General features: G+C 49.1%; 1 protein-coding gene across 1 annotated transcript in view; it reads left to right on the top strand.

Annotated features, from left to right (window-relative positions):
• The window catches only part of LOC147105941 (lysine-specific demethylase 7B-like), a 195,498-nt gene that overhangs the window by 39,257 nt on the left and 130,282 nt on the right, over positions 1–25,959 (top strand). The window contains 2 exon segments of the mRNA XM_086009771.1: positions 9,968–10,074; positions 15,544–15,635. Coding sequence (XP_085865897.1) covers positions 9,968–10,074; positions 15,544–15,635 — 199 coding nt within the window.

Below are 25,959 nucleotides of genomic sequence, written 5' to 3'. Positions count from 1 at the left end.
GCCTGAAGTACACTGCACCTGTCAGGGCCAACCTGCACTAAAATGACCTGGTTGCACCCCTGCCCCAACCTGCCCCCAGTAGGGTTTTGTGCTGCGAAATAGGGGTGGAAAGCCCTCGGAGCTCAAAGGTGCAGTGTGCAGTTGGCTGACCTGTCTTTCTAGGTCCACTGGCTTGCTGCTGTACCCCATCTGACCCACTGATCTTGGGGAGGTCCTGGTGTAAGGTCTGTGCCAGCTACCTGTGTGTTTCTGCACGGCATTGACAGGAAATTGAGGTGAGAAGCTGGGCCCTGTTGTTCCCTCCCACTTATTAGTCATTCACATTGCTACAGTGGGCCTGCTGTGCTCCTGGAAGGGAAGCCCCAGAACCATTGTTTTCCCAAATTTGGGAAGAGAACTGTTAGTGATTTGGGCTGGGTTTACTTTAATTCTTTGACCAAATTAAAAAATGCAATATTTGGAGGTTATTCTGAGAATATCGTGGTTTAAAATATCTGTGGTTTATTAAGATCTAAATCTAAATCTGCTTGACAAAACGTGGGAGTCTGTCTTTGCACTTTGAATGTGAAGACATTTATGACAAGGCATCGCAAGAGTCAGTTATTTATACCTTCTACTGGCCAACTCCTTGGACTATGGTCAAAGACATGCAGCCTCCATCTGAAGCAGTGCAAAAAGTCAGCCTAGTGGTGAGCTAGTCCCTTTGTGTTTGGGCGATGGCTTCATGATCTGGAGTCCATAACCCCGATATTAACTTGGAGGCATGTTGGGAGCGGTGTGTGGGGTGGGGCCTGATATTGTTTGGGATACCTGGAAGGAATTTCAGCACGTTTGTGGCATTTTAACGTAGCCACTTCATTATCATTTTACTTCTGGGTTTGGTGTCCAATGAGGACCCCCCGCATGAGGCGATCTCAACTCCAATATTTAAAAGGCCAATCAAAAAATGGAATTTGGAGGAGTTTGAGTTGGAAGCAGAAGAAGACGAGGTGTGACAATGAATTCATGATGCTCAAAGTCGGCGCCCCGTTTCAATGACCCCTCCCTTAATGTACTGCTGGGGGCAGTGAGGAGTCGGAGAGAGATACTCTTCCCCGGCAATGGAAGGAAGAAACCTGCTGCTGCCACAAAGGTGGTGTGGCTGGGTCTGGCCCAGGAACTCCGCAGCAGGAGCATTGTACCAGGTTCCTGGATTCTGTGCAGGAAGTGCTTTAATGACCTAACCAGGTCAGGAAAGGTGAGTACAGTTGCACATTCACCTACATCCTACTGTGTGCATTACCCCACCCCCTCACTCTGCCTTGCCAAGCCTACTCCATCACACCACTCCTCACATACAGTTACCTTGCACATGCACCCATCCTTCTCTTTCTATGCACTTCCTCACTTCCCCATCTATCCATCCTCCACTGCCACTCGCCCTCATCCATATGCAATTTTATGCCTCTCCCTGATGGTCACCTTCACCAAATGCACTGCATCCATCGGGTGAACACATGCTAGTACAATTACTCATAGGTCTGTTCTTTTCCCCCATTACAGAAGAGAGTGCAGAACACTAGGGAGGGGGAGAGGACCAGAGATGATCCTCCACAGATCTCGCAGCTAATAACTGCAGAGGAGGGAGCGCTAGAGATCAGTGGTGTTTTGACGTCCCTGGCCATCAGAGATGTGGAGACTGGGACCTCCGAGATACCAGGTGACAAAATTAAACATCAGCAACCCACATGTCATACAACACTCAGTCATGTTGACTTGATTTCAACAGCGAGTGAAATATGATCATAATAAGTTGCAACGTACTTACCTTGCCAGTACCTCGCGGACAACGAATCCTCAGAGGAGCTGATTCCTTCTGACGGCGCGCTGTCACAGGATTCATGCTTACCATGCACCAGCTCAGATACTCGCACTTTGGTGGGACCAGTTAGACAAATAGTTGGGTTTTCACCTTGCCTTCACAAGTGAGCAAGAGCAGATGGTGGTGGCAGAGACAACAGCGAAGAGTCCGCACTTGAGGATTCAGCCCTCTCCAAGCTCTGCTCAGCTGGACACAGATGCTGTACCCCAGGGGCCGTCGATGAAAAGGAGAATCATTGAGGAGCAGCAGAGAATGTGCGATGTACTGACGGGCCTTCCAAGCATAGAGAATGGAGGAGTTCGCCTCAAGCATGAGTGGGTTGATATTACAGGGCATTGCGCCATTGTCTTCCTGCGTGGATAAAGTGGCCAACTCCATGGAACATCAAACGCTGCAATCGGATGAGTCCATGCAGACCTTGACCACGACCGTGCAGACTCTGGATGCCAACATGCCTGCTGCCTTAAATAGGATGACCGATACCTTGGCCACGGCCTTTTAGCACTGCACGAATTGCAACAAAGCGCTTTGCAGCGGAGTGGTAGCAGTGAATGAAGTGTGACTGGCCCACGAGAGGGACAATGACGAAAGACGACATGGAAGTGGGAACTCCACTTCTTGCCCTTTGCAACACCCCCCCCTGCCCACCCCAGTCAGTACCCGACATGCTGCCTCAATTCCAGATGACCTAGTGGAAAATTGCCCAGGTATGTCCTGTCCATAAAAAAAAAGGACAAATCCAATCCGACCAGTTGCTGCCCCATCAGTCTACTCACAATCATCAGCAAAGTGATGGAAGGTGTCGTCGATGCTGCTTTTCCAATAACCTGCTCACCGATGCTCAGTTTGGGTTCTGCCAGGTCCACTTGGCTCCAGACCACATTACAGCATTGGTCCAAACATGGACAAAAGAGCTGAATTCCAGAGGTGAGGAGAGAGTGACTACCCTTGACATCAAGGCAGCATTTGACCGAGTGTGGCATCAAGGAGCCCTTGTGAAATTGAAGTCGATGGGAATTGGGGAAAACGCTCCACTGGCTGGAGTCATACTTAGCACAAAGGAAGATGGTTGTGGTTGTTGGAGGCCAATCATCTCAGCCCCAGGACATCGCTGCAGGGGTTCCTCAGGGCAGTGTCCTAGGCCCAACTGTCTTCAGCTGCTTTATCAGTGACCTTCCCTCCATCATAAGGTCAGAAGTGGGGATGTTTGCGATTGTGTTCAGTTCCATTTACAACTCCTCAGATATTGAAGCAGTCCATGCCCGCATGCAGCAAGACCTAGACAACATTCAGGCTTGGGCTGAAAAGTGGCAAGAAACATTTGCGCCACAGAAGTGCCAGGCAATGACTATCTCCAACAAGTGAGAGTCTAACCACATCATCTTGACATTCAACAGCATTACCATTGCCGAATCCCCCACCATCAACATGGTGGTTACATGGGTCATCATTGACCAGAAACTTAACTGGACCAGCCACACACATACTGTGGCTACAAGAGCAGGTCAGAGGCTTGGTATTCTGCGGCGAGTGTCTCACATCCTGACTCCCAAAACCTTCCCACTACCTACAAGGCACAAGTCAGGAATGTGATGGAATACTCCCCACTTGCCTGGATGAGTGCAGCTCCAACAACACTCGAAGCTCAACACCATCCAGGATAAAGCAGCCCGCTTGATTGGGACCCCATCCACCACCTTAAACATTCACTCCCTCCACCACCGATGCACTGTCTACAGTGTGTACCACCTCCAAGATGCACTCCAGCAACTTGTCAAGGCTTGTTCGACAGCACCTCCCAAACCTGCGGCCTCTTCCACCTGGAAGGACAAGGGCAGCAGGTGCATGGGAACACCACCACCTCCAAATTCCTCTCCAAGTCACACACCATCCTGACTTGGAAATATATTGGTGTTCCTTCATTGCTGGGTCAAATGCCTGGAGCTCCCTCCCTAACAGCACTGAGAGTACCTTTGCCACATGGACTGCAGCGGTTCAAGGTGGCGGCTCACCACCACCTTCTCCAGGGCAATTAGGGATGGCCATTAAAAATGCTGGCCTTCCCAGCGACGCCCACATCCCGTGAATGAATTAAAAAAAAGGGCTCCAAAACCCAGAGGTCGTCAGCCAAGAGCATTTCAGCAGTTAGAGCAGGAATCTGAGCAGCCAGCCTCCTCCACTGCTGAAGCCACAGGGGTTGCACCATGCAGGAGCAGTAGGAAAAGGAAGAATAAAGCTTTGTAGCTGCACAAGTGTATGCATATGGGTGTATGAGAAAATGTTATGTTCTTTAATAGAATCGCATACATTTTATTGTTTTGCACCACTTCCCCTTCTTGCCTATTCTAGGTTGCTGGGTGGCAAGTCAACTTTTAACTTGCTTGATGATGAAGGGTAATACAGGAATTGATGGGGTTGAATGGGGGGAGATGTGCAAGGGCTGGTTGTTTGTTTACAGTCCTGCAAACAGTCAGTGGCATTGGCGGAGGGTGGGAGGGGTGGTGTGGGGTGGGAAGAGTGCCGTTGCAGGTGGTTCTGACATCGGTCCTTTGGTGCAACCTAAGCGAACCTTGCAGTAATAGGGCAGCTCTGGCATCCTGGGTGTCAATGTGAGGATGCTATATTGCCTTCATCACCTTCCTCCTTTTCGTCTTCCTCATTCCAAGGAGGATCTGAGCTCTGCGCCTTGTTTCTCCTGTAGGTCCAAACCTTGCTGCTGTGCAATGTTGTGCAGAGTGCGCACACCAAGACCATTCTGGAGACCCTGGCTGGTGCGTACTGAAGGGCACCTCCAGATCTGTCTGGGCACCTGAAGCGCATCTTCAGCTTTCTGATTGCTTGTTCAATCACACATTTGGTGGTCAGATGGCATTCATTGTAGCGCTGTTGGGCTTCATTGCTCGGATTTCTGACGGGTGTCATCAGCCAAGGTTGAAGTGGGTATCCCTTGTCTCCCAGCAGTTGCATCTAAAGCGTGCTTGCAGGTTCAAAGACGTCAGGGAGCTTGGACTGCCGCAGGATGAAAGTGTCATGGCCAATGTGCCCTGTAATTTTTTTTTAATGCTCTGTCCCTTTTAAATTTTCTGCGCTGTATCTTCCAGTGGCAGCGGCCTGCGCGGGACCTCCTGATTGGTACGCGCCCGCGCACCTTAGGGGGAACATTGGTCATGACATCTCCCCGGGAATCTTGAGCACACCTGCAGAAATATCTCTTTCTGGTGTCACATCAGTTGCACATTGATGGAGTGGAAGCTCTTGTGGTTGACACATACTCCTGGTTGATCTGGGGGTGGCCGGATTGCCACGTGTGTGCAGTCGAGGACGCCCTGCACCTGTGGGAAGCCAGCCAGAGCCGCAAACCCAAGCGCCCGCTCATTCTGACTGGCATCGTCGCAGGCAAAGTTCGCATAATTGGCAAACAACCCATCAATCACCTGTCTTATGCATTTGTGAGCTGTCGACTCGGAGACCCTGAATATGTCTCTGTCAGAGCGCTGGAAGGACTTGGAGGCTAAAAAGTTGAGGCCGGTGGTCACTGACAGCCATTGGTAACGTGTGGCCACCAGGTCCAGCAGGCAGCAGCTCCTCTTCTAGGTGGTTGAAGATGTCTGCCACCACCTGACGTGACGTGACTGCCTGAGCCTCCTGAAACACTGCTGTTCCAAAATGTCAAGGGAACTTGGCCTCTGCCTGTGCACCCTGTGCCGTACGTAATGCTTCCTACAAGCTGCACCCCTCTGCTGCTCCCCTGTCTGATGTCCAACAGTAGGTCTCTGAACAGCAGGCTGCTCCTGCTGGTGTTGGTCATATTACTCCTCGTCCAAGGTCAAATCTCAGGCAGCCAAGGTGCCACCCATCCTGATCTGATTCAGAAAACCTCCAAAGTGTAAAAAGTAAACGCTCAGCAAAAGTACTGTGAACAAACCCTTTCCCACTAGTTGGTAAGAAAGCAGCTGTGAGTACTGAGTATTTACTGCAGTATTTCATGTGGAAGCCCATGGAATTAAGGGGAAAATGGTGGTATGGATACAAAATTGGCTCATTGACTGGAAGCAAAGGGTGGTGGTGGTGGATGAATGTTTGTTTTTCAGACTGGGAGGTGGTTTGTAGTGGTGTTACCCAAGGGTCAGTTCTGGGTCCATTACTCTTTGCAATTTTTATAAACAACTTTGACTCTGGTGTAGGGAGCAACATTATATAGTTTGCAGATGATACGAAACTTGGCAAAGTAATAGATCATGATGAGGATTGTTATAGGCTTCAGGCTGGTGAAATGGGCAGAAGCAGGGCAGATGGAGTTCAATGTGGAGAAGTGTGAAATGATGCATTTAGGAGAACTAATCTGGAAAGACTATACTATAAATGGCACGATTTTGAAACGTGTAGATGAGCAGAGAGACCTTGGTGTCCATATGGGATAGTCAGAGTGTGAAAGGCTTAGAGGGTGCAGAATTCTTAAAGTGCATCCAGGAGAGCTTTTTGAGCCAGCATGTAGAAAGTCCTACGAGAGGGGGCGGTACTGGACCTAATTCTAGGGAATGTGGCGGGGCAAGTGGTAGAAGTGTTAGTAGGTGAGCACTTTGGTGACAGTGACCATAATTTGGTGAGATTTAAGGTAGTCATGGAAAAGGACAGAGATGGACCGGAAATAAAGGTTCTAAATTGGGGGAAGGCCGATTTTAATATGATAAGGCAGGATCTGGCCAAAGTGGACTGGGATCAGCTACTTGTAGGAAAATCCACATCGGAGCAATGGGAGTCTTTCAGAAAGGAAATTGAGAGAGTACAATGGCAACATGTTCCCGTAAAGGTCAAGGGTGGGACCAACAAACCTTGGCTGTCAAGGGATATACGAGAATGGATTAGGGAAAAAAAGGGGGGCTTTTGGCAGATACAAAGGACTAAAGACAGAGGAAGCCCTAGAGAAGTATAAAAAGTGCAGGGGGATACTTTATATAAAAAAAAAAAAAGAAATTAGGAGAGCGAGGAGGGGCCATGAAATAACACTGGCGAGCAAAATAAAGGAAAATCTTGGTGTTTTATAAGTATATTAAGGGCAAGAGGATAACTAGGGAGTAGGGCCCATTACGGATCAAAGTGGCAATCTGTGTGTAGAGCCGGAAGATGTAGGTGGGGTTTTAAATGAATATTTTGCATCTGTGTTCACTATCCACAGATGTAGACATAGAAATCGGGCAGGGGGACTGTGATATACTTGAACATCTTAGCATCGAGCGGGAGGAGGTACTAGTGGTTTTAGCAGGCTTAAAAGTGGATAAATCCCCAGGCCTGGATGAGATGTATCCCAGGCTGCTGTGTGAGGCAAAGGAGGAAATTGCAGGGGCTCTGACACAAATTTTCAGAACCTCTCTGGCCACAGGGGATGTGCCAGAGGACTGGAGAACAGCTAACGTAGTACCATTATTCAAGAAGGGTAGTAGGGATAAACGAGGGAAATACAGGCCAGTGAGCCTAACATCAGTGGTAGGGAAATTATTGGAAAAAATTCTGAGGGACAGAATTAGTCTCCACTTGGAGAGGCAAGGATTAATCAGGGATAGTCAGCATGGCTTTGTCAAGGGAAGATCATGTCTGACCAATTTGATTGCATTTTTCGAGGGGGTGACTAGGTGTGCGGATGAGGGTAGTGCAGTGGATGTGGTATACATGGATTTCAGTAAGGCTTTTGACAAAGTCCCGCATAGGAGACTGGTCAAGAAGGTAAGAGCCCATGGGTTCCAGGGTGCCTTGGCACATTGGATCCAAAACTGGCTTAATGGCAGAAGGCAGAGGGTGATGGTCGAAGGTTGTTTTTGTGACTGGAAGCCTGTGTCCAGTGGGGTACCGCAGGGATCGGTGCTGGGTCCCTTGCTGTTTGTGGTCTACATTAATTATTTGGATGTGAATGTAAAAGGTATGATCAGTAAGTTTGCAGATGACATGAAAATTGGTGGGGTGGTAAATAGCGAGGAGGGTAGCCTCAGTCTGCAGGACGATATAGATGGGTTGGTCAGATGGGCGGAACAGTGGCTAATGGAATTTAACCCAGAAAAGTGAGAGGTGATGCATTTTGGAGGGACTAACAAGGCAAGGGAATACACAATGAATGGTAAGACCCTAGGAAAGACAGAGGATCAGAGGGACCTTGGTGTGCATGTACATAGATCCCTGAAGGCAGCAGAACCGGTGGATAAGGCGGTTAAAAAGGCATATGGGATACTTGCCTTCATTAGCCGAGGCATAGAATATAAGAGCAGGGAGGTTATGATGGAGCTGTACAAAATGCTAGTTAGGCCACAGCTGGAGTACTGTGTGCAGTTCTGGTCGCCACACTATAGGAAGGATGTGATTGCTTTGGAGAGGGTGCAGAGGAGATTCACCAGGATGTTACCTGGGCTGGAGCGCTTCATCTATGAAGAAAGACTAAACAGGCTGGGGTTGTTTTCCTTGGAGCAAAGAAGGCTGAGGGGGGACCTGATTGAGGTGTACAAAATTATGAGGGGCATAGATAGGGTAGATAGAAAGGAACTTTTTCCCTTCGTGGAGGGGTCAATAACAAGGGGGCATAGATTCAAGGTAAGGGGCAGGAGGTTTAGAGGGGATTTGAGGAAGAACTTTTTCACCCAGAGGGTGGTTGGAATCTGGAACTCACTGCCAGAAAGGGTGGTAGAGGCAGGAACCCTCACAACATTCAAGAAGCATTTAGATGAGCACTTGAAATGCCACGGACCAAAGGCTACGGACCAAATGCTGGAAAATGGGATTAGATTAGACAGGGCTTGATGGGCCGGTGCGGACGCGATGGGCCGAAGGGCCTCTTTCTGTGCTGTATGACTCTGACTCTATATACTCAAATCCTTAACGGTGGCAGAGCACGTTGATAAGGTGGTTAAAAAGTATAAGGGTTACTTGGGTTTATAAATAGTGGAATAAAATATAAAAGCAAAGCGACCATGCTAGAACTTTCTAAATCACTAGTTAGGTCTCAGCTGGAGTATTGTGGACAATTCTGGGCCCCACACTTCAGGTAAGATGATAGAAAATGTACAGCGGAGGTTTACCAGGACGTTGCCAGGAATGAAGGGCTTCACTTATGAGGCGAGGTTGGAAAAGTTAAGATTGTTCTCCTTGGAACAGAGAAGGTGACCTAATAGAGGTTTTCAAGATGATGAGAGGTTTTGATAGAATAAGGGAAAAAATGTTCCCTCTGGCAAGTGGGTCAATAACCAGAGATCATAGATTCAGAATCATTGGAAAAAGATCTAGAGGGGAGATGAGAAATGTTTTCCCTCAGAGAGTTGTCGGGATCTGGAACGCTTGACCTGAAAAGGTGGTGGAAGCTGATTCCAAAACTAATTTGAAAAGGGAGTTGGACAGGTGATTGCGGATGAGGAACCTACAGGGTTACGGACAAAAAACAGGGGTGTGGGACTAAGCATGACTGCTCTATCACAGAGCCAGCACGGGCATGATGGGCTGACTGGCCTCCTTCTATGATTCTATGAATTTTAATCAGCCCCTTCATTTGCCGTTGTGTTCTTTCCTTGCTTTCAATGGCGAGTGTTGGGACGCCCAGGAAACCAGTGGATGTGACGCTAAATTTAAAACTGTTAAATTATTGCTCCAATTGAGCAATTAGCATATATCTCCCGAGGGCCCAGCTTAATGCGATCGAGTTTAACACAGAAGTTGGCGGGTTGGAGCTGGCTTCCCGACACGTTTGCATTTTTGCCTGCTTTAACCCCCCCCCCCCCCAACCCTCAGCCAAGCCCACGTGCTCCTCCAGGTTAAAATTCCCCCCATGAATCTGACTGTTGGTAACACCAGGTCCACATTGCACCACAGGATGATCATTTTTTGGAACTCTGGAGAGGAGCAGCTGCTTTGCAAGATGGTGGCATCAATGTTAACGCAATCTCTTCCCATCCAGCTCCCCACCAAATTGCAGTGAAGTGTACAAAACAACTTGTATTTTTCCATAGTGAGCATGCTAACTGAACACAAGGTGACAAGACAGGGCCATTTATAAGTCTGTTTGCCTGACTCCAAGGAAGTTGGAGGGGTCACTTGTGGAAGTAGTACTTCTCATTGTCATTTTCATTTCAGGGTATACGAGATGGAGAAGCGATTAAAGACTCCAGAGCTTTTCAAATTTCCATACTTTGAGGCAATTTGTTGGTACGTGGCAAACAGCCTTCAGGAAACTCTGAAAGGTATGGGAAGCTAATGAGAATCAAGCAGCAAAATACACCATTTAGTTAGTTCTGTGATGCACCAAATGCTAGGACACTGTGCTAGTCTGTTCTAATGGTGAAACTGTGAGAGACCTTTACTCTGCCACAGCAACAGAAGTAGTTACATAATTTCCAATTAAATGGTGTGAATTTTAGAGGTGACCGTGTTGGCAACTGCTAGACACCTCTGTTAGAAGTTGACAACAGGAGCACCTCCCCAATCTCTCAAATTCACCCCTTTAATTGGAAATTCTTCAACTTCTGTTTTTTCAGGGATGTAAAGATTTGTTTGGGTAGCATTAAACTTTATTGCTGGGTTCCTGAATGTACAGGACGTTTGGATTCCCATTTGGTGCAGAGAAATCATAGAATCATAAAAAGTGAGGTGATATATTTTGGGAGGATGAATAAGGAGAGGAAATATACTCAACGGTGAAATGTTAAAAAAGCAGAGAGACTTAGTGGCTCAGATACAGAGAGAGGTGAAAGAGCAACTTGATAAAGTTGCTTTTTACGGGGTCCTAAATTTCCTAAATAGGGACGTAGAGTACAACAGCAAAGAGGGAGTGCTATACACATACAAGCCATTGGTTAGGCCACAGTTTTGGGGACCTTACTTTAGCAAGGATGTCAAGGCCATGGAGAGGCTGCAAAAGAGCGTCACGAAGCTAATACTGGGGTAGAAACTGGGGATGCTTTCATTAGAAAAAAGATTTTAAAAAACATATGATTAAGGTGTTCAAAATTACGAGGGGATTTTTTGAGGTTTAAAAGGGAATATGTTATGGAGTGGTTCAGTTGGACAGTGTGTCAGTGCTCCAGCTCTCTGTTATGTGCAGTGGTTGGTTGGACAGTGTGTCAGTGCTCCTTCTCACTGTGTTATGGACTGGTTGGTTGGACAGTGTGTGATGAGTATTTTAAACCAACACTAGGTTTTCAGATTGATAGTCAAGTTGTCTTTATTACACCGGTGGGGAGACAATCTGCTTTGTCTTTAGCCAGACTTCTCCAAATTGCTGCATCTTTATACATTCAAATAAGCATGGCTGCCTCATGCACAATTCATTCCCGCAACCTGATTGGATCTTGGCCCGCATGCACCTTCACGGATTTGGTGACATATCCTAAGGTAAACATGTGTAAGCTGCCTCCTCAATTATTGGCCCAAACTGCTGAATGCTGATTAAAAGATCACTTGGAAGCATTGTGACCCAGATAATAAAACCCTCAGGGCAGCTGAAGTGCCAGATATCATGTCTCCACTGAGTTGTTTTTAGTCTCAAAGGTCAGTTATCTTGACCACACCTTATGGATGTGGCCTTTCATGTTGGCTGTCTCTCTTACACCATCCTGTGAGCTGCCAGCGATGTTATTTTAACTCTTTCCCCACTTCAATCCCCCTTTTGGTACTTGGCCCCTGCCCAAGTTAAACCACATGTATAAGCATCGCTGTGCCTCCTGCCTCCTGCGGTGATCAGTCGCTGGCTCGGGAGGCCCTGCATACCCATCATGTTTAGAGCAAACTTGTGTTTTCCAACTCTTTCCGAATCACTTTAGCTCTTTGTTTGGTTCGTTTCTTGTTACAAGTGGTACATGCTGCCATTCCCCATCCTATAGCCATGACTAACTGTACTATCACTAATATATAAGAAATTATGTGGATCCATGGGTGTATGTTGACATTCATTCCCCAATCCCACAGCTTCTCGTACCACGGGACTTCCTGTAGCCCTATCTGTCTTTTTAAAATTCCTTTGCAACACTGTATTGTTTCACCATCTTGCTCAAATCCTCTTTCATTTCTTGCAGATCCTCTTGCAGCCGGGGTATTGGGGCCCCTACCGGGTCTTCATAATTGACCAAGTCTTCCCTTAGATTATCTGTCACATTTAGTTTTATCTCCTCTCTTGAATAATCTGGTGTGTCCAACTGTCACAGGGATCTTTGGTGTAAAGCAGAAGTTGAGCATTGTGATTGCACACACCAGGTTACTCTATTGGTACTCAGTCTCTGTGGTGGCTATACAATACTCCCCTTCTCCCCTACATCCCGAGTGGCTGTGATGGTGGTCAACATGTGATCATTCCAACACACGCCCCTCTGTTTTATTATAGCCGCACTCATCCTTAGTGCTTTCTCCTACCGGATGTGGGCATATCGTAAGCGTGCCTTTCCTGTGGCATCTGTTTAGGGAGACTCCTCTCATAGTACCATTTTTCCTGATGGCATAGGTATCAATCGGATAGTATTGGAGGTATGTCTCACCCCTCACTATGCCTATGTTTGTTACCTGGTACTGTGAGTATGGAGCAGTCTCTAGTCCCACCACTGGTATCAGGAATACCATGCCTATCGTTGAGGTTACTTCTGCTTTACATTTTTGTATCACTGGATATACTCTGGTCATCCCTTTGAGGGTGCAAGCACTCGGGCGGCCTGGGTTCTGGCTCAGGCCATGGAGCAGTGTGCTGTTAATCCAGTCTGGTACCTTTCCTCGCTGTATCTCTGCCAGATTATGTTTCAACTGTCCGGTGATCCATAGGCATGACATAAGCCTCGCCCTACCCCGTCTTTTGCCTGTTCCTCATTTCTATGGTTTAGTTTGTTGATAATGCTAGCATGGTCCTCTATAACCTTGATTCCCTCAAGTAATTTTCTTATCGTATGTTCTCCTAACTCTGATCCTTATCGAATCAAACCAGTTTCCTTCTCTAAAATCTGTTATATTACCCTTTGTAGTCGTTCCACACTACTTTGGACTCCTTGTATATCTAGGGCATTAATGAATGATGTCCCTGTGTTTATTCCTGTGAGTATGTCGGTTCCTAAGCTCCTCTTAATCCTTTGGTGGAATGCAGCATGTCCCCTGAAACTAGTGGCCCCTGTCGCATCAGCAGCTTGGTTAATTACATTCTTTATCATATATGCATACAATTCTCTAGTTTTGTTAAACCTCTCAATATCCTGGCCATTGTAATATGGTTAAGTTCATTAGTACTGGTACAATTTCATGTCTCTCGTTATCATACAATTGTTCTCCCTCTGTAAATAATACTAGTCCATTCATAGGCCCAGGTGTCATAACTGGACATTGTAGCATTGTTGGTAGTGTGGCCGTAGTTGTAGCAGCAGTCGGTGGGGATGTGGACTTAGGGGGACAAATCTCATACCATGGCACCTCCTTCCATCCATTACCCCACATGGTTCCTTGTTGCTGGGTCTCTCGCCGCTTTTTGGTAGCAGGGTCCCACCGTCAGGCGAGAGATTGATCCATTTTCTACAGTCTAGCCATCTGCATCCTTCTATGTTTCTATTGTAACTATAACTCTCTTTACCATAGTTCACGTTCCAGTCCTCTTTTTTTCCCCACAATGGGACTGGGGATGAGACTCCGAATGTGATTGTTCCATTAAAACATGGTGCTTTTTCATCATGTACATGTTCACAGAATCACAGAATCCCCACAATGCAGATAGAGGCCATTTCGGCCCATCGAGCCTGCACCGACACATATCCCACCCTACCCCCGTAACCCCACGTATTTAATCCCCTAACACTAAGGGTCAATTTATCATAGCCAAATCAACCTAACCCGCACATCTTTGGACTGTGGGAGGAAACCCACGCAGACACAGAGAATGTGCAAACTCCACACAGACAGTCGCCCGAGGCCAGATTTGAACCCGGGTCCCTGGCGCTGTGAGGCAACAGTGCTAACCACTACGCCACCGTGTTGCGTAATGTGGGATGTCCCTTCGCTTATTTTGTGAACTATTAATATGCATACAATTCCCAGCAGTAATCCCACCTTAATGGTGAAGTTTCCCTGTAAATTAAGCAGAAGCCTGGTCGTCACCAGATGTTAGTTTATCTCCGGTGTTTATTCCATTGTTCCTGTGGGATTTAAGGTCAGATGAGTTATTGTTGTACTGTTTTAGTTGGGTCCAATGTTTCCACCTACCCTTTCCCCCCATATCTATGCATGTGCGTGTATCACTGGTCATGATATCCTCAAATGGTCCGGTCCATCTAGGTGAGAATCCCGATCTCGCTGGTGATATTTTAACAAATACCTGCTCGCCCACCGAGGCCCCCTGCTTTTGTGTATTTTTATCTCTGATGTCTTGTTCTTTAACTTATTGTTTGAGCTGCTTCAATTGATTATCCAATGTTTGTATGCATTTCCTAATTTTATCTTATAAGGGTCCTAGTCCCTTGCTACCAGATGCTACTCCTTCCGGCAGACACATTGCTCGTCCAGTCATGAGTTCATATGTTGTCAGCCCGGTCACACTGTTTGGGGTGGCTCTCAGCCTCATCAGGATACACGGGAGGACATCCACCCATCCCTGTCCGGTTTCAGCTATGGCTGTTTTCAGTTCATTCGCTCTGCCATGCCTGAGCTTTGTGGATGATGGGGGATGTGGAACTTGTGTCTTACTCCCAGTAGCTTACAAGCTTCCTTCATTACCTTTCCTGTAAAGTGGGTGCCTTGATCTGAAACTATTTGCAACGGGACCCTCCCCATCTTGGTATCGCGTCGTATGCAAATATCCAGGCCACAGTCTGAGCACGACAGTCTCTGGTGGGGAATGCTTCCACCCACCTTGTAAACTGGTCTATGATCACTAGGCAGTATTTCTTCCCTCTGCTGTTGGGTAGGGGTCAAGTAAAGTCTATCTGGGGGTGTTCCCGGGGGCCTTTGGGTCGTGGCTGCTGGGCCATTTTAACCTTTATAGGCCTACCCGGATTATGCTGTCCAGATGATGCAGACAGTGCTCCCTCTCACTGTGGTTGGTTGGACAGTGTGCCAGTGCTCCCTCTCACTGTGTTATGCAGTGGTTGGTTGGACAGTGTGCCAGTGCTCCCTCTCACTGTGTTGTCACAGAAGTCACAGAAACCCCACAGTGCAGATAGAGGCCATTTCGGCCCATCGAGCCTGCACCGACACATATCCCACCGATCCTCGTAACCCCTACACCAACACATATCCCACCCTATCCCCGTAACCCCACGTATTTAATCCCCCTAACACTAAGGGTCAATTTATCATAGCCAATCAACCTAACCCGCACATCTTTGGACTGTGGGAGGAAACCGGAGCACCCGGAGGAAACCCACGAAAACACGGGGAGAATGTACAAACTCCACACAGACAGTCACCCGAGGCCGGATTCGAACCCGGGTCCCTGGCGCTGTGAGGCAACAGTGCTAACCACTATGCCACCGTGCTGCTGCCCTTTCAGTGGTTGGTTGGACAGTGTGCCAGTGCTCCCTCTTTCTGTTGTGCAGTGGTTGGTTGGACAGTGTGGCAGTGCTCCCTCTCCATGATTTTTATTGGATGTTTTTCTCATCAAAGTCTAATTTAACTGACTAATAAATGACACGGTTGGTATTTGTGCTTCATGGCTAAGTTGTTAAATTTGAATTCTTTGATTCCATCTTTAGAAATGAGGGAGGACTGCTGTCAGCCACAAGAGTACCTCGTGGAAGGTGTCAAGTCGCTGATCCCTTCACTTAAATGCTGGATTCAGAAAGAGGTAACAGTTTTAAATAGATATCTATAAACACCTATTGTAGCTCTCGCACATTGCAGTAGTCTGTGGTTCCGCAGGCATGTGGATACTGGGTGAGAATTCCATTAAGCTCCCTGATGCTCCCCTTGTGGAATAGCTGCAAACATGCCCTGACTTCTGTGATTTCTGTGACTTTCTTCACACACAAAGAATCGACAGTTTGGTGAGTTAGTGGAAGGCCAGCTGTAATAAAAGACCAGTTGGATGATGTTGATTGAGCAGTTTTGTCCAGGACACTGGGGGAGAGTTCACTATGATAGGAATTATGAATCAATAGCCTGAACCATGGAACAAGCAGATGGGGCCTCGGTTCAAAATTGTGTTTAAAGCACGGCTCCTCCAACAATACAGCACTAGAATGTCAGCCTGGATTGCGTACTTGAGTATAGGATCCAAGTGTTGTGTGAGCTGATCTGCAGAACAGAGAATGGCTAAAATGGTTCGATCATGAGGACTGGTTTCATAGATGAGTCTTGTATTTGCTTGAGTATAGAAGATTGAGGGTTGATCTAATTGAGGTGTTTAAGATGGTCAAAGGAGTTGATGGGGGAGATAGATAGATAGAAACTATTTTCTCTGGTGCGGGGAGTTCAGCATAAGAAGGTATAACCTTAAAATTAGAGATAGGCTGTTTAGGGGTGATGTCAGGAAGCATTTCTTCAGCCCAGTAGTGGAAATCTGGAACTCTCTTCCCCCAAAAAGCTGCTGAGGTTGGTGGGGCTGCGTTCAATTGCAGATTTCTAAACTGAGCTTGATAGAATTTTGTTAGGCAAGGGTATTGAGGGTTACGGAACCAAGGCAGGTAGATAGTAAGATACTGATCAGACTTGGTGTAATTGAATGATAGACCAGGCTCGAGGCACTGAATGACCTGTTCCTGTCCCTATGTTTTTATTTCTCTAAATATTGCCATGGTCCTTTCTGCTGGCTTCACACTGGGGTGCTGGGGAATACTGATTCAAATCAAATCAAATCAACTTTTATTGTCATTGTTAGTGCACAAGTGCAGTACAATGAAATGTAGGCTTGCGGCTCCCGAGAGTGTACATTTAGATTAAGATATTTAAACATTCAACATACATTTGGCTTGTAATACATTAACATAAACATAACCATAATAAAGTGCATTGGCAGATGTGCAGGCTTTAGAGTTTATTTGTGGAGTTCAGTAGGATGACAGCCCTGGGAAAGAAGCTGTTCCTAAATCTAGTCGTACGGGTGCGAATGCATCTGTAGCGTCTCCCAGATGGCAGGAGGGCGAACAGACTGTGGCTGGGGTGGGTAGGGTCTTTGATGATGGTCCGTGACCTCCGTAAACAGTGTTTCTGGTATATGTGCTCTATGGTCGGTAGCCGGGTGCCGGTAATGCGTTGGGCAGTTTTGACTACCCGCTGCAGGGCTTTCCGGTCATAGTAGCTACAGCTGCCATACCACACTGTGATACAGTTCATCAGGATGCTCTCTATTGTGCAGCGGTAAAAGTTAGAGAGGATCAGGGGTGACAGGTTACATCCCTTCAGCCTCCTTAGGAAATATAGGCGCTGCTGGGCTTTCTTCACCAGAGAGGAGGTATTGAGGGACCAGGAGAGGTCTTCCGTGATGTGGACTCCGAGGAACTTAAAACTGTCCACCCTTTCCACCACAGCCCCATTGATGTGGATGGGGGGGTGACTTCCGCCTTTAGACTTCCTGAAGTCCACAATGATTTCTTTGGTTTTCTTGAAGTTAAGGGCCAGGTTGTTATCGGCGCACCACTTCACGAGATGCTGGACCTCCTCCCTGTAGGCTGACTCATCGTTGTCAGTGAATGGCATGCCCTTTGGTTGATGTGTTGTACAGCTTGCTTGAGCTGTGTGGCAGTATCCCTTCCCTAATGGTTCCCTCTTCCCAGGGGACACCGAAGCTAATTGTAGCATCCCACTAGCAGCATAGCTGGCTCAGCACAGACAAAGGATCGAACCTAGAACTATCTGGTCTGGACCGTTGAGCTATTGGCTACCGAAACGCACCTCGTCAAAACAACTTTCATTGGTTAATCATTGATTAAATATTTAAAGTTGTGTTATACTGAGCAGCGTTTGTTGATTAAAGTTAACTTTTTAGCCAAGGAGCAAATGAGTGGTGATTTAGAAATGCCAGACAAGGGGAGGTACATTGGTGTAGCACCAGTGCTGGACACTTCCTGAAATCAGAACAGAAAATGCTGCAAAACACACAGCAGGTCAGGGAGCAGCTGAGGAGAGAGAAAAACACAGGGTTAACGTTTCAAGTCGCTGACTTTTCATCAGTACTAGACTACTCCTGAATAACAACAGAAAATGCTGGAAAAACTCAGCAGGCCAAGCAACATCCGTGGAGAGAAATTAGAGTCAACGTTTCAGGTCAAAACCCTTTAACAAGACTAAAGAGGCACAAGGAATGAAATGGATTAAGAGGCCGGGCTGGGAGAGAACAAAAGAGAAGAAGAGACATTAAGAGGTATTCAAAACGAGACGAGATGGTGATCGGACTAGTGGAGACAAAAGACGGCTCTAGATTAGGTGTGAAATGCGCTGGCAGAATGAGACAGCTGCCATGTGGGAGAGAGGAAAGGAAAGGGGAGGGGGGGAGGGAAACCAAAACAAAGGTGTGGATGAAAAATATAAGTAAAAATGTAATGGGGCCGAGGTTATGATCTGAAATTGTTGAACTCGATATTGAGTCCGGAAGGCTGTAAAGTGCCTAATCGGAAGATGAGGTGCTGTTCCTCGAGTTTACGCTGAGCTTCCGTGGAACAATGCAAGAGGCCGAGGACGGTGAGGTCCGAGTGGGAATGGGGCGGTGAATTAAAATGACAGGCGACCGGAAGCTCGGGGTCACCCTTACGGACTGAACGGAGGTGTTCCGCAGAGCGGTCACCCAATTTGTGTTTGGTCTCCCCAATGTAGAGGAGACCGCATCGTGAGCAGTGAATACAGTATACCAGATTGCAAGAAGTACAAGTATAGACTACTCCTGAGTTGGTACATGGCTGCAACAGGATCAAAGGTGAGGGGGCCTGATTGTTAATGTCCTTGAGAGGCACCTGACCGGAATCTTGATGGGAACTACATCATTCAAAGCATCAACAACAACTAGTGTCTTTAATGTAGTAAAACGTCTCAAGGAACTTCACAAGAGTGTTATCAGACAAAATTTGTCTCCAAGCCACATAGAGATATTAGGACAGGTGGCCCAAAGCTTCTTTGAAGAGGTTTTAAGGAGTGACTTAGAGGAGAGAGAGGTAGAAAGGCAAAGAAGTTTTGGGAGGAAATTCCAGAACCTGGGGCCTTGGCAGCTGAAGGCATGGCCGCCAATGGTGGTGCGAAGGAAATCGTGGATGCGCAAGTGGCCCGAATTGGAGGAGCGCAGAGATCTGAGGGTTGTAGGGCTGGAGGAGGTTATAGAGATAAAGAGGGGCGAGGCCATGGAAGGATTTGAACAAAAGGCTGAGAGTTTTGAAGTAGCGGTGCTGGCAGACCGGGAGCCAATGTAGGTCAGTGAGCAGAGGGGTGAATGGGGTTTGGACAGCAGAGTTTTGAATAAGCTCAAGCAGGGTGGAAGATAGGAGGCCAGTCAGGAAAGCTGTGGAATAGTCGAGTTTGGAGGTAACAAAGACAGGGACGAGGATTTCAGCAACAAATTAGCTGAGGCAGGGGCGGAGACGGGCTCTGTTATGGAGGTGGAAGTAAGCGGTCTTTGTGACGGAGTCGATACATGTTCGGAAGCATGCAGGTGCAGCAGGCGGTTAATAAGGCAAATGGTATGTTGGCCTTCGTAGCGAGAGGCTTTGAGTACAGGAACAAGGATGTCTTGCTGCAGTTGTACAGGGCCTTGGTGAGACCACATCTGGAGTATTGTGTGCAGTTTTGGTCGCCTTATCTGAGGAAGGATGTTATTGCCATGGAAGGAGTTCAGCGAAGATTCACCAGGCTGATACCCGGGATGGCAGGAATGACGTATGAGGAGAGATTGGGTCGATTGGGCTTGTACTTGTGGTAAACCACGTTCACTATCGTATCACTGTTAGTAGTTAGCACTGTTCACCACTGTTCGTTATAACTGTATCACTGACCACTATTGTATCACGGTACGAGGTCGCCTCTTGCCACACTGCTATACCTGGGATGACCACTGCCGACTCCGCCTTGGCTCCACCCACCAGGCCAGGTATAAAGGTGAGCGACTGGCTGGTATTCCTCCTGCTTGGATCGGATCACCCACGAGAGTGGGCTCTGTTATTTAGTCAATAAAAACCTTTAGTCACCTTCGTAACTCTTCGCCTTTTATTGGAGGAATTGATAGGTATATCAATTTTATTGACTAAATTTAATGATGTCCGACAACGAGTCACAACCGGCGGAGGAGCCACCAGCGCAGCTCCCAGGAGCACAGCCACACCAGCCAGCTTGGCTGCGAGCCCTCAGACCGCCGTACCTGGACCTGAACCCACGAGCAGCAAACTCAGCCGCAGACTTTAAACACTGGCTGGTCTGCTTCGAATCATACCTGAGAGAATCCAGTGTCCCTCAGGCATCCAAACTAAGTGTCCTGCAGGCACAACTGAGCCCGAGAGTATACACTCTCATCGAGGACATGACTACCTACGAGACCGCCATCAACCTGCTGAAACAGAAGTACCGGACCCCGGTAAACTACATGTACGCTAGGCACCTCCTAAGATCACGGCCGCAACAGCCAGGAGAATCAGTAGCCGAATTCTCACAGGCGCTATATGCACTCGCCAGGAACTGTGACTTTAAATCGGTGTCGGCAGCCGAAAATACTGAAGATAATATCCGCGACGCATTCCTGAAAGGCCTACGGTCCGAGTACTCACGGCAAAGACTGCTGGAAGCTAAAGACCTCAGCATGGAAAAAGCTGAAGCCCTCGCTATCTCCCTGGAAGTGGCCCACCAAGATCAGGAAGCATTCACCAGGTACTGCTCGCGACCCTGGGACTCGGGCCCGACCCCTACCACAGCACCCTTCCCAGCGCCGCCCCCGGGACCTACCTCTGCGTCGGCGTCCCGGACCCGACCGGCCCCGCCACCCCCGGCACCGGCCCCGACATCGGGCATCCGCGATCGGGCCGCCGGCTGTTTTTTTTGTGGCCAGGAGAAGCACCCGAGGTCGCGCTGCCCAGCCAAGAACTCCATATGTAAAACCTGCCTGAAGAAAGGCCACTTCTCCAAGGCCTGCAGGAGCGGATCCTCAGAGGCCAGCAGTGCTGCATGCGAACTATGGGGGCGGCCATCTTCGTTTAGGGCAACCGACCCCAATAGTGCCTCATGTGAGCTACGGGGGCAGCCATCTTCTCCGTCATTTTGCCCTACCTCGTGGGAGACGCCATTTTACTCACCACGCCCGACCGCCTCGCCCGCAGATGACAACGACTCGCTCAGCTACACACTAGCTTCCGTCACCCTGGACCAAGCCCGCCCGCACCATCTGTCCAAGTCAATGATGGACATCAAAGTGAACGGCCACGCCACGACCTGCCTGTTCGACAGCGGAAGCACGGAGAGCTTCATCCACCCAGACACGGTGAGCCACTACTCCCTCTCTGTCCTACCAACGCGCAGCCGAATCTCGATGGCATCGAGGTCCCACGCCACGGACATCAGCGGCTACTGTGTCGTGACCCTGTCGGTTAAGGGCACGGAGTATAAAAACTTTAAACTCCTCGTCCTCCCCCATCTCTGCGCTGCCGTCCTACTAGGGCTGGACTTCCAATCCCACCTCCAAAGCGTAACCCTAGCATACGGTGGACTCCTCCCCCCACTCACAGTCAACAACCAGCAAACGTTAAACCGCCCACCGCGTAACACCTGCAGCCTCTCCACCCTCAAGGTCCCGCCACCCTCTCTGTTTGCTAACCTTACCCCTGACTGCAAACCCGTCGCTACCAAGAGCAGGCGGTATAGCGCCGGGGACAGAGCCTTCATTAGCTCTGAGGTGCGGCGCCTCCTGAAAGAGGGCATTATCGAGGGGAGCAGCAGCCCCTGGCGTGCCCAGGTCGTAGTCGTAAAGACCGGCGATAAAAACCGCCTGGTCATCGACTACAGCCAGACCATAAACAGATATACCCAGCTGGACGCATACCCCCTCCCCCGCATATCTGACATGGTCAATCAGATTGCACAGTATAAAGTATTCTCGACCATCGACCTGACGTCGGCCTACCACCAACTCCCTATCCACCCTGAGGACCGCCAGTATACCGCCTTCGAGGCGAATGGGCGCCTATACCACTTCCTTAGGGTCCCCTTCGGTGTCACTAATGGGGTCTCGGTCTTCCAAAGGGAGATGGACCAGATGGTTGACCAGAACGAACTGCAGGCTACATTCCCCTACCTAGATAACGTCACTATCTGCGGCCGCGACCGGCAGGAACATGACGCGAATCTGGAGAAATTCCTCCGTACGGCCCAACGGCTGAACCTCACCTACAATAAGGAGAAATGCGTGTTTAACACCACGCGCCTTGCCATCCTCGGCTGCGTAGTGGAGAACGGAATCATCGGCCCCGACCCAGAAAGAATGCGCCCCCTCATGGAGCTACCCCTCCCCCACTGCCCTAAAGCACTTAGGAGAACCCTGGGGCTTTTCGCCTACTATGCCCAATGGGTACCCAATTACGCGGACAAAGCCAGACCCCTCCTGAAAGCCACTTCCTTCCCCCTCACGGAGGAGGCGTGCGCGGCCTTCTCCCTCATTAAGGGAGACATAGCCAAGGCCACGATGCACGCAGTGGACGAGTCCATCCCCTTTCAGGTGGAGAGCGACGCATCCGACTTCGCCTTAGCCGCCACCCTAAACCAGGAGGGGAGGCCAGTGGCCTTCTTCTCAAGGACCCTACAGGGCCCCGAGATCCGACATTCGTCGGTCGAGAAAGAGGCCCAGGCGATCGTGGAGGCAGTACGGCGCTGGAGGCACTACCTGGCAGGCAAACGATTTACCCTCCTCACCGACCAGCGTTCGGTGGCTTTCATGTTTAATAACAAGCTGAAGGGCAAAATCAAGAATGACAAGATTTTGAGATGGAGAATCGAGCTCTCCACCTACGATTATGAGATCTTGTACCGGCCAGGCAAGCTGAACGAATCCCCTGATGCCCTTTCACGAATGACATGCGCCAGCGCGCATATCGATAGGCTTCAGACCCTCCACGACCAGCTCTGCCACCCCGGAGTCACCAGACTCTACCATTTCATTAAGGCCCGCAACCTGACCTACTCCATCGAGGAGGTCAGGACCATGACCAGGAACTGCCAGACCTGTGCGGAGTGCAAACCGCACTTCTATAGGCCGGACCGAGCAAGCCTGCTCAAGGGCACCCGCCCCTTCGAGCGCCTGAGCATCGACTTTAAGGGGCCCCTCCCGTCCTCTGACCGTAATGTGTACTTCCTCAACATCGTTGATGAGTACTCCCGTTTCCCCTTTGCCTTCCCCTGCCCCGACATGACCAGTAGCACGGTCATTAAGTGCCTGAATGCCCTCTTCGCCTTGTTCGGGTTCCCGAACTATATACACAGCGACCGGGGCTCCTCCTTCATGAGCGAGGAACTCCGGCAATTCCTCCTAGAGAGAGGTATTGCAGCAAGCAGGACCACCAGCTACAACCCCAGAGGTAACGGTCAGGTGGAAAGAGAGAACGCGACGGTATGGAAGGCCGTCCTCTTAGCCTTAAAGTCTAAGGGCCTCCCAACCTCCCGCTGGCAAGAAGTCCTCCCGACAGCGCTGCACTCCATCCGGTCATTACTTTGCACGGCCACTAACACCACCCCCCATGAACGAATGTTCGTTTTCCCCAGGAAGTCGACTACGGGAACCACTCTACCAACCTGGCTGACCGCCCCGGGGCCGGTCTGGCTGCGGAAACACGCGAGGACCCATAAAACGGACCCCCTGGTCGAGAGGGTGAACCTCCTGCACGCCAACCCCCAGTACGCCTACGTGGCGTACCCAGACGGGCGGGAGGACACTGTCTCCCTACGAGACCTCGCACCCTCAGCCGATCCGGAAACACCGCCACCACCCCCCCCAACCTCAGTCCAGGTAGACGGCATGCCGGAACCCCACGAGCCCTCGCCATCCTCGGCTGCGTAGTGGAGAACGGAATCATCGGCCCCGACCCAGAAAGAATGCGCCCCCTCATGGAGCTACCCCTCCCCCACTGCCCTAAAGCACTTAGGAGAACCCTGGGGCTTTTCGCCTACTATGCCCAATGGGTACCCAATTACGCGGACAAAGCCAGACCCCTCCTGAAAGCCACTTCCTTCCCCCTCACGGAGGAGGCGTGCGCGGCCTTCTCCCTCATTAAGGGAGACATAGCCAAGGCCACGATGCACGCAGTGGACGAGTCCATCCCCTTTCAGGTGGAGAGCGACGCATCCGACTTCGCCTTAGCCGCCACCCTAAACCAGGAGGGGAGGCCAGTGGCCTTCTTCTCAAGGACCCTACAGGGCCCCGAGATCCGACCACGCAAACACCAGCATCAACACCGGATAAGGCACCAGCACCGGATAAGGCAACACCACCGCTGCGGCGATCGGAGAGGCTTACGAAGCCTCCGGACAGACTGACCTACCAGAATTGGTAGTACACTTCACCCCGCCGGACTTAATTCTAAACAAGGGGTGAATGTGGTAAACCACGTTCACTATCGTATCACTGTTAGTAGTTAGCACTGTATCACTGACCACTATTGTATCACGGTACGAGGTCTCCTCTTGCCACACTGCTATACCTGGGATGACCACTGCCGACTCCGCCTTGGCTCCACCCACCAGGCCAGGTATAAAGGTGAGCGACTGGCTGGTATTCCTCCTGCTTGGATCGGATCACCCACGAGAGTGGGCTCTGTTATTTAGTCAATAAAAACCTTTAGTCACCTTCGTAACTCTTCGCCTTTTATTGGAGGAATTGATAGGTATATCAGTACTCGCTGGAGTTTAGAAGAATGAGAGGGGATCTCATTGAAACTTATAAAATTCTGACAGGACTGGACAGACTAGATGCAGGAAGGATGTTCCCGATGGTTGGGGAGTCCAGAACCAGGGGTCACAGTCTGAAGATAAGGGGTCGGCCATTTAGGACAGAAATGAGGAGGAATTTCTTCACCTAGAGAGTGGTGAACCTATGGAATTCTCTACCACAGAAGGCAGTGGAGGCCAATACATTAAATATATTCAAGGAGTTGGATATATTTCTTAAGGCTAAAGGGATCAAGGGGTATGGGGAGAAAGCAGGGACCGGGTACTGAATTTGAATGATCAGCCATGATCACATTGAATGGCGGAGCAGGCTCGAGGGGCCGAATGGCCTTCTCCTGCTCCTATCTTCTATGTCTATGAAAGCTCATCTTGGATTTTGGGCAAGCAACGTGACAAATCGGAGACTGTGGAGGGAGTCAAGAGAGGTGGTGGTGAGATAGAACTGGGTGCATCAGCGTACATGTGGAAACTGACATTGTATTTTCAGATAATGTTGCCAAGGGGCAGCGTGTAGATGAGAAATGAGAGGGGCCAAGGATAGATCCGTGGAGGACATCAGAGGTAACGATGTGGGAGCGGGAAGAGAAGACATTGCATAAACAGGACCTCTGATGGTTTGGTTTCAGCTCGGGGTTGGAAATGTGTGCTTGAGGCTGTTGGCTGTGAGCGGGGTAACACATGGTTTGCTCGCTGTATCGCCTGCACTCTCATCCTGCCTCAGTCTCACTTTCACTCACTCAGTAAGTCTTGGTCCCTTAGAGGCTGAGACAGGAGAAATTATAATGGGGAATAAGGAAATGGCAGAGACTTTAAACAAATGTTTTGTATCTGTCTTCACAGTAGTAGACGCAAAAAACATACCAAAAAGTAGTGGGGAACCAAGTGGCTAATAAGAGTGAGGAACTTAACGTAATTAATATTGGCAGCGAAAAAGTACTTGGAGCAACTAATTGGACTGAAAGCCGACAAATCCCCAGGACCTGATGGCCTACATCCTAGGGCACTAAAAGAGGTGGATGCTTTAGTTGTGATCTTCCAAAATGCTGTAGATTCTAGAACAGTTCCAGCAGATTGGAAGGTATTCAAGAAAGGACGGAGAGAGAAAACATAAGAACATAAGAAACAGGAGCAGGAGTAGGCCAATCGGCCCCTCGAGCCTGCTCCACCATTCAATAAGATCATGGCTGATCTGATCCTAACCGCCAATCTACTATCACAGAACCATCTCCTGAATCTAACAGAATTAGACACACGAAATAGGAGCAGGATCA

Source organism: Somniosus microcephalus, chromosome 16, assembly GCF_052327205.1.
Source record: "Somniosus microcephalus isolate GS21.2 chromosome 16, FLI_Smic_1.0, whole genome shotgun sequence".
Lineage (NCBI taxonomy): Eukaryota > Metazoa > Chordata > Chondrichthyes > Squaliformes > Somniosidae > Somniosus > Somniosus microcephalus.
This window is presented reverse-complemented; position numbering and strand designations above follow the sequence as displayed.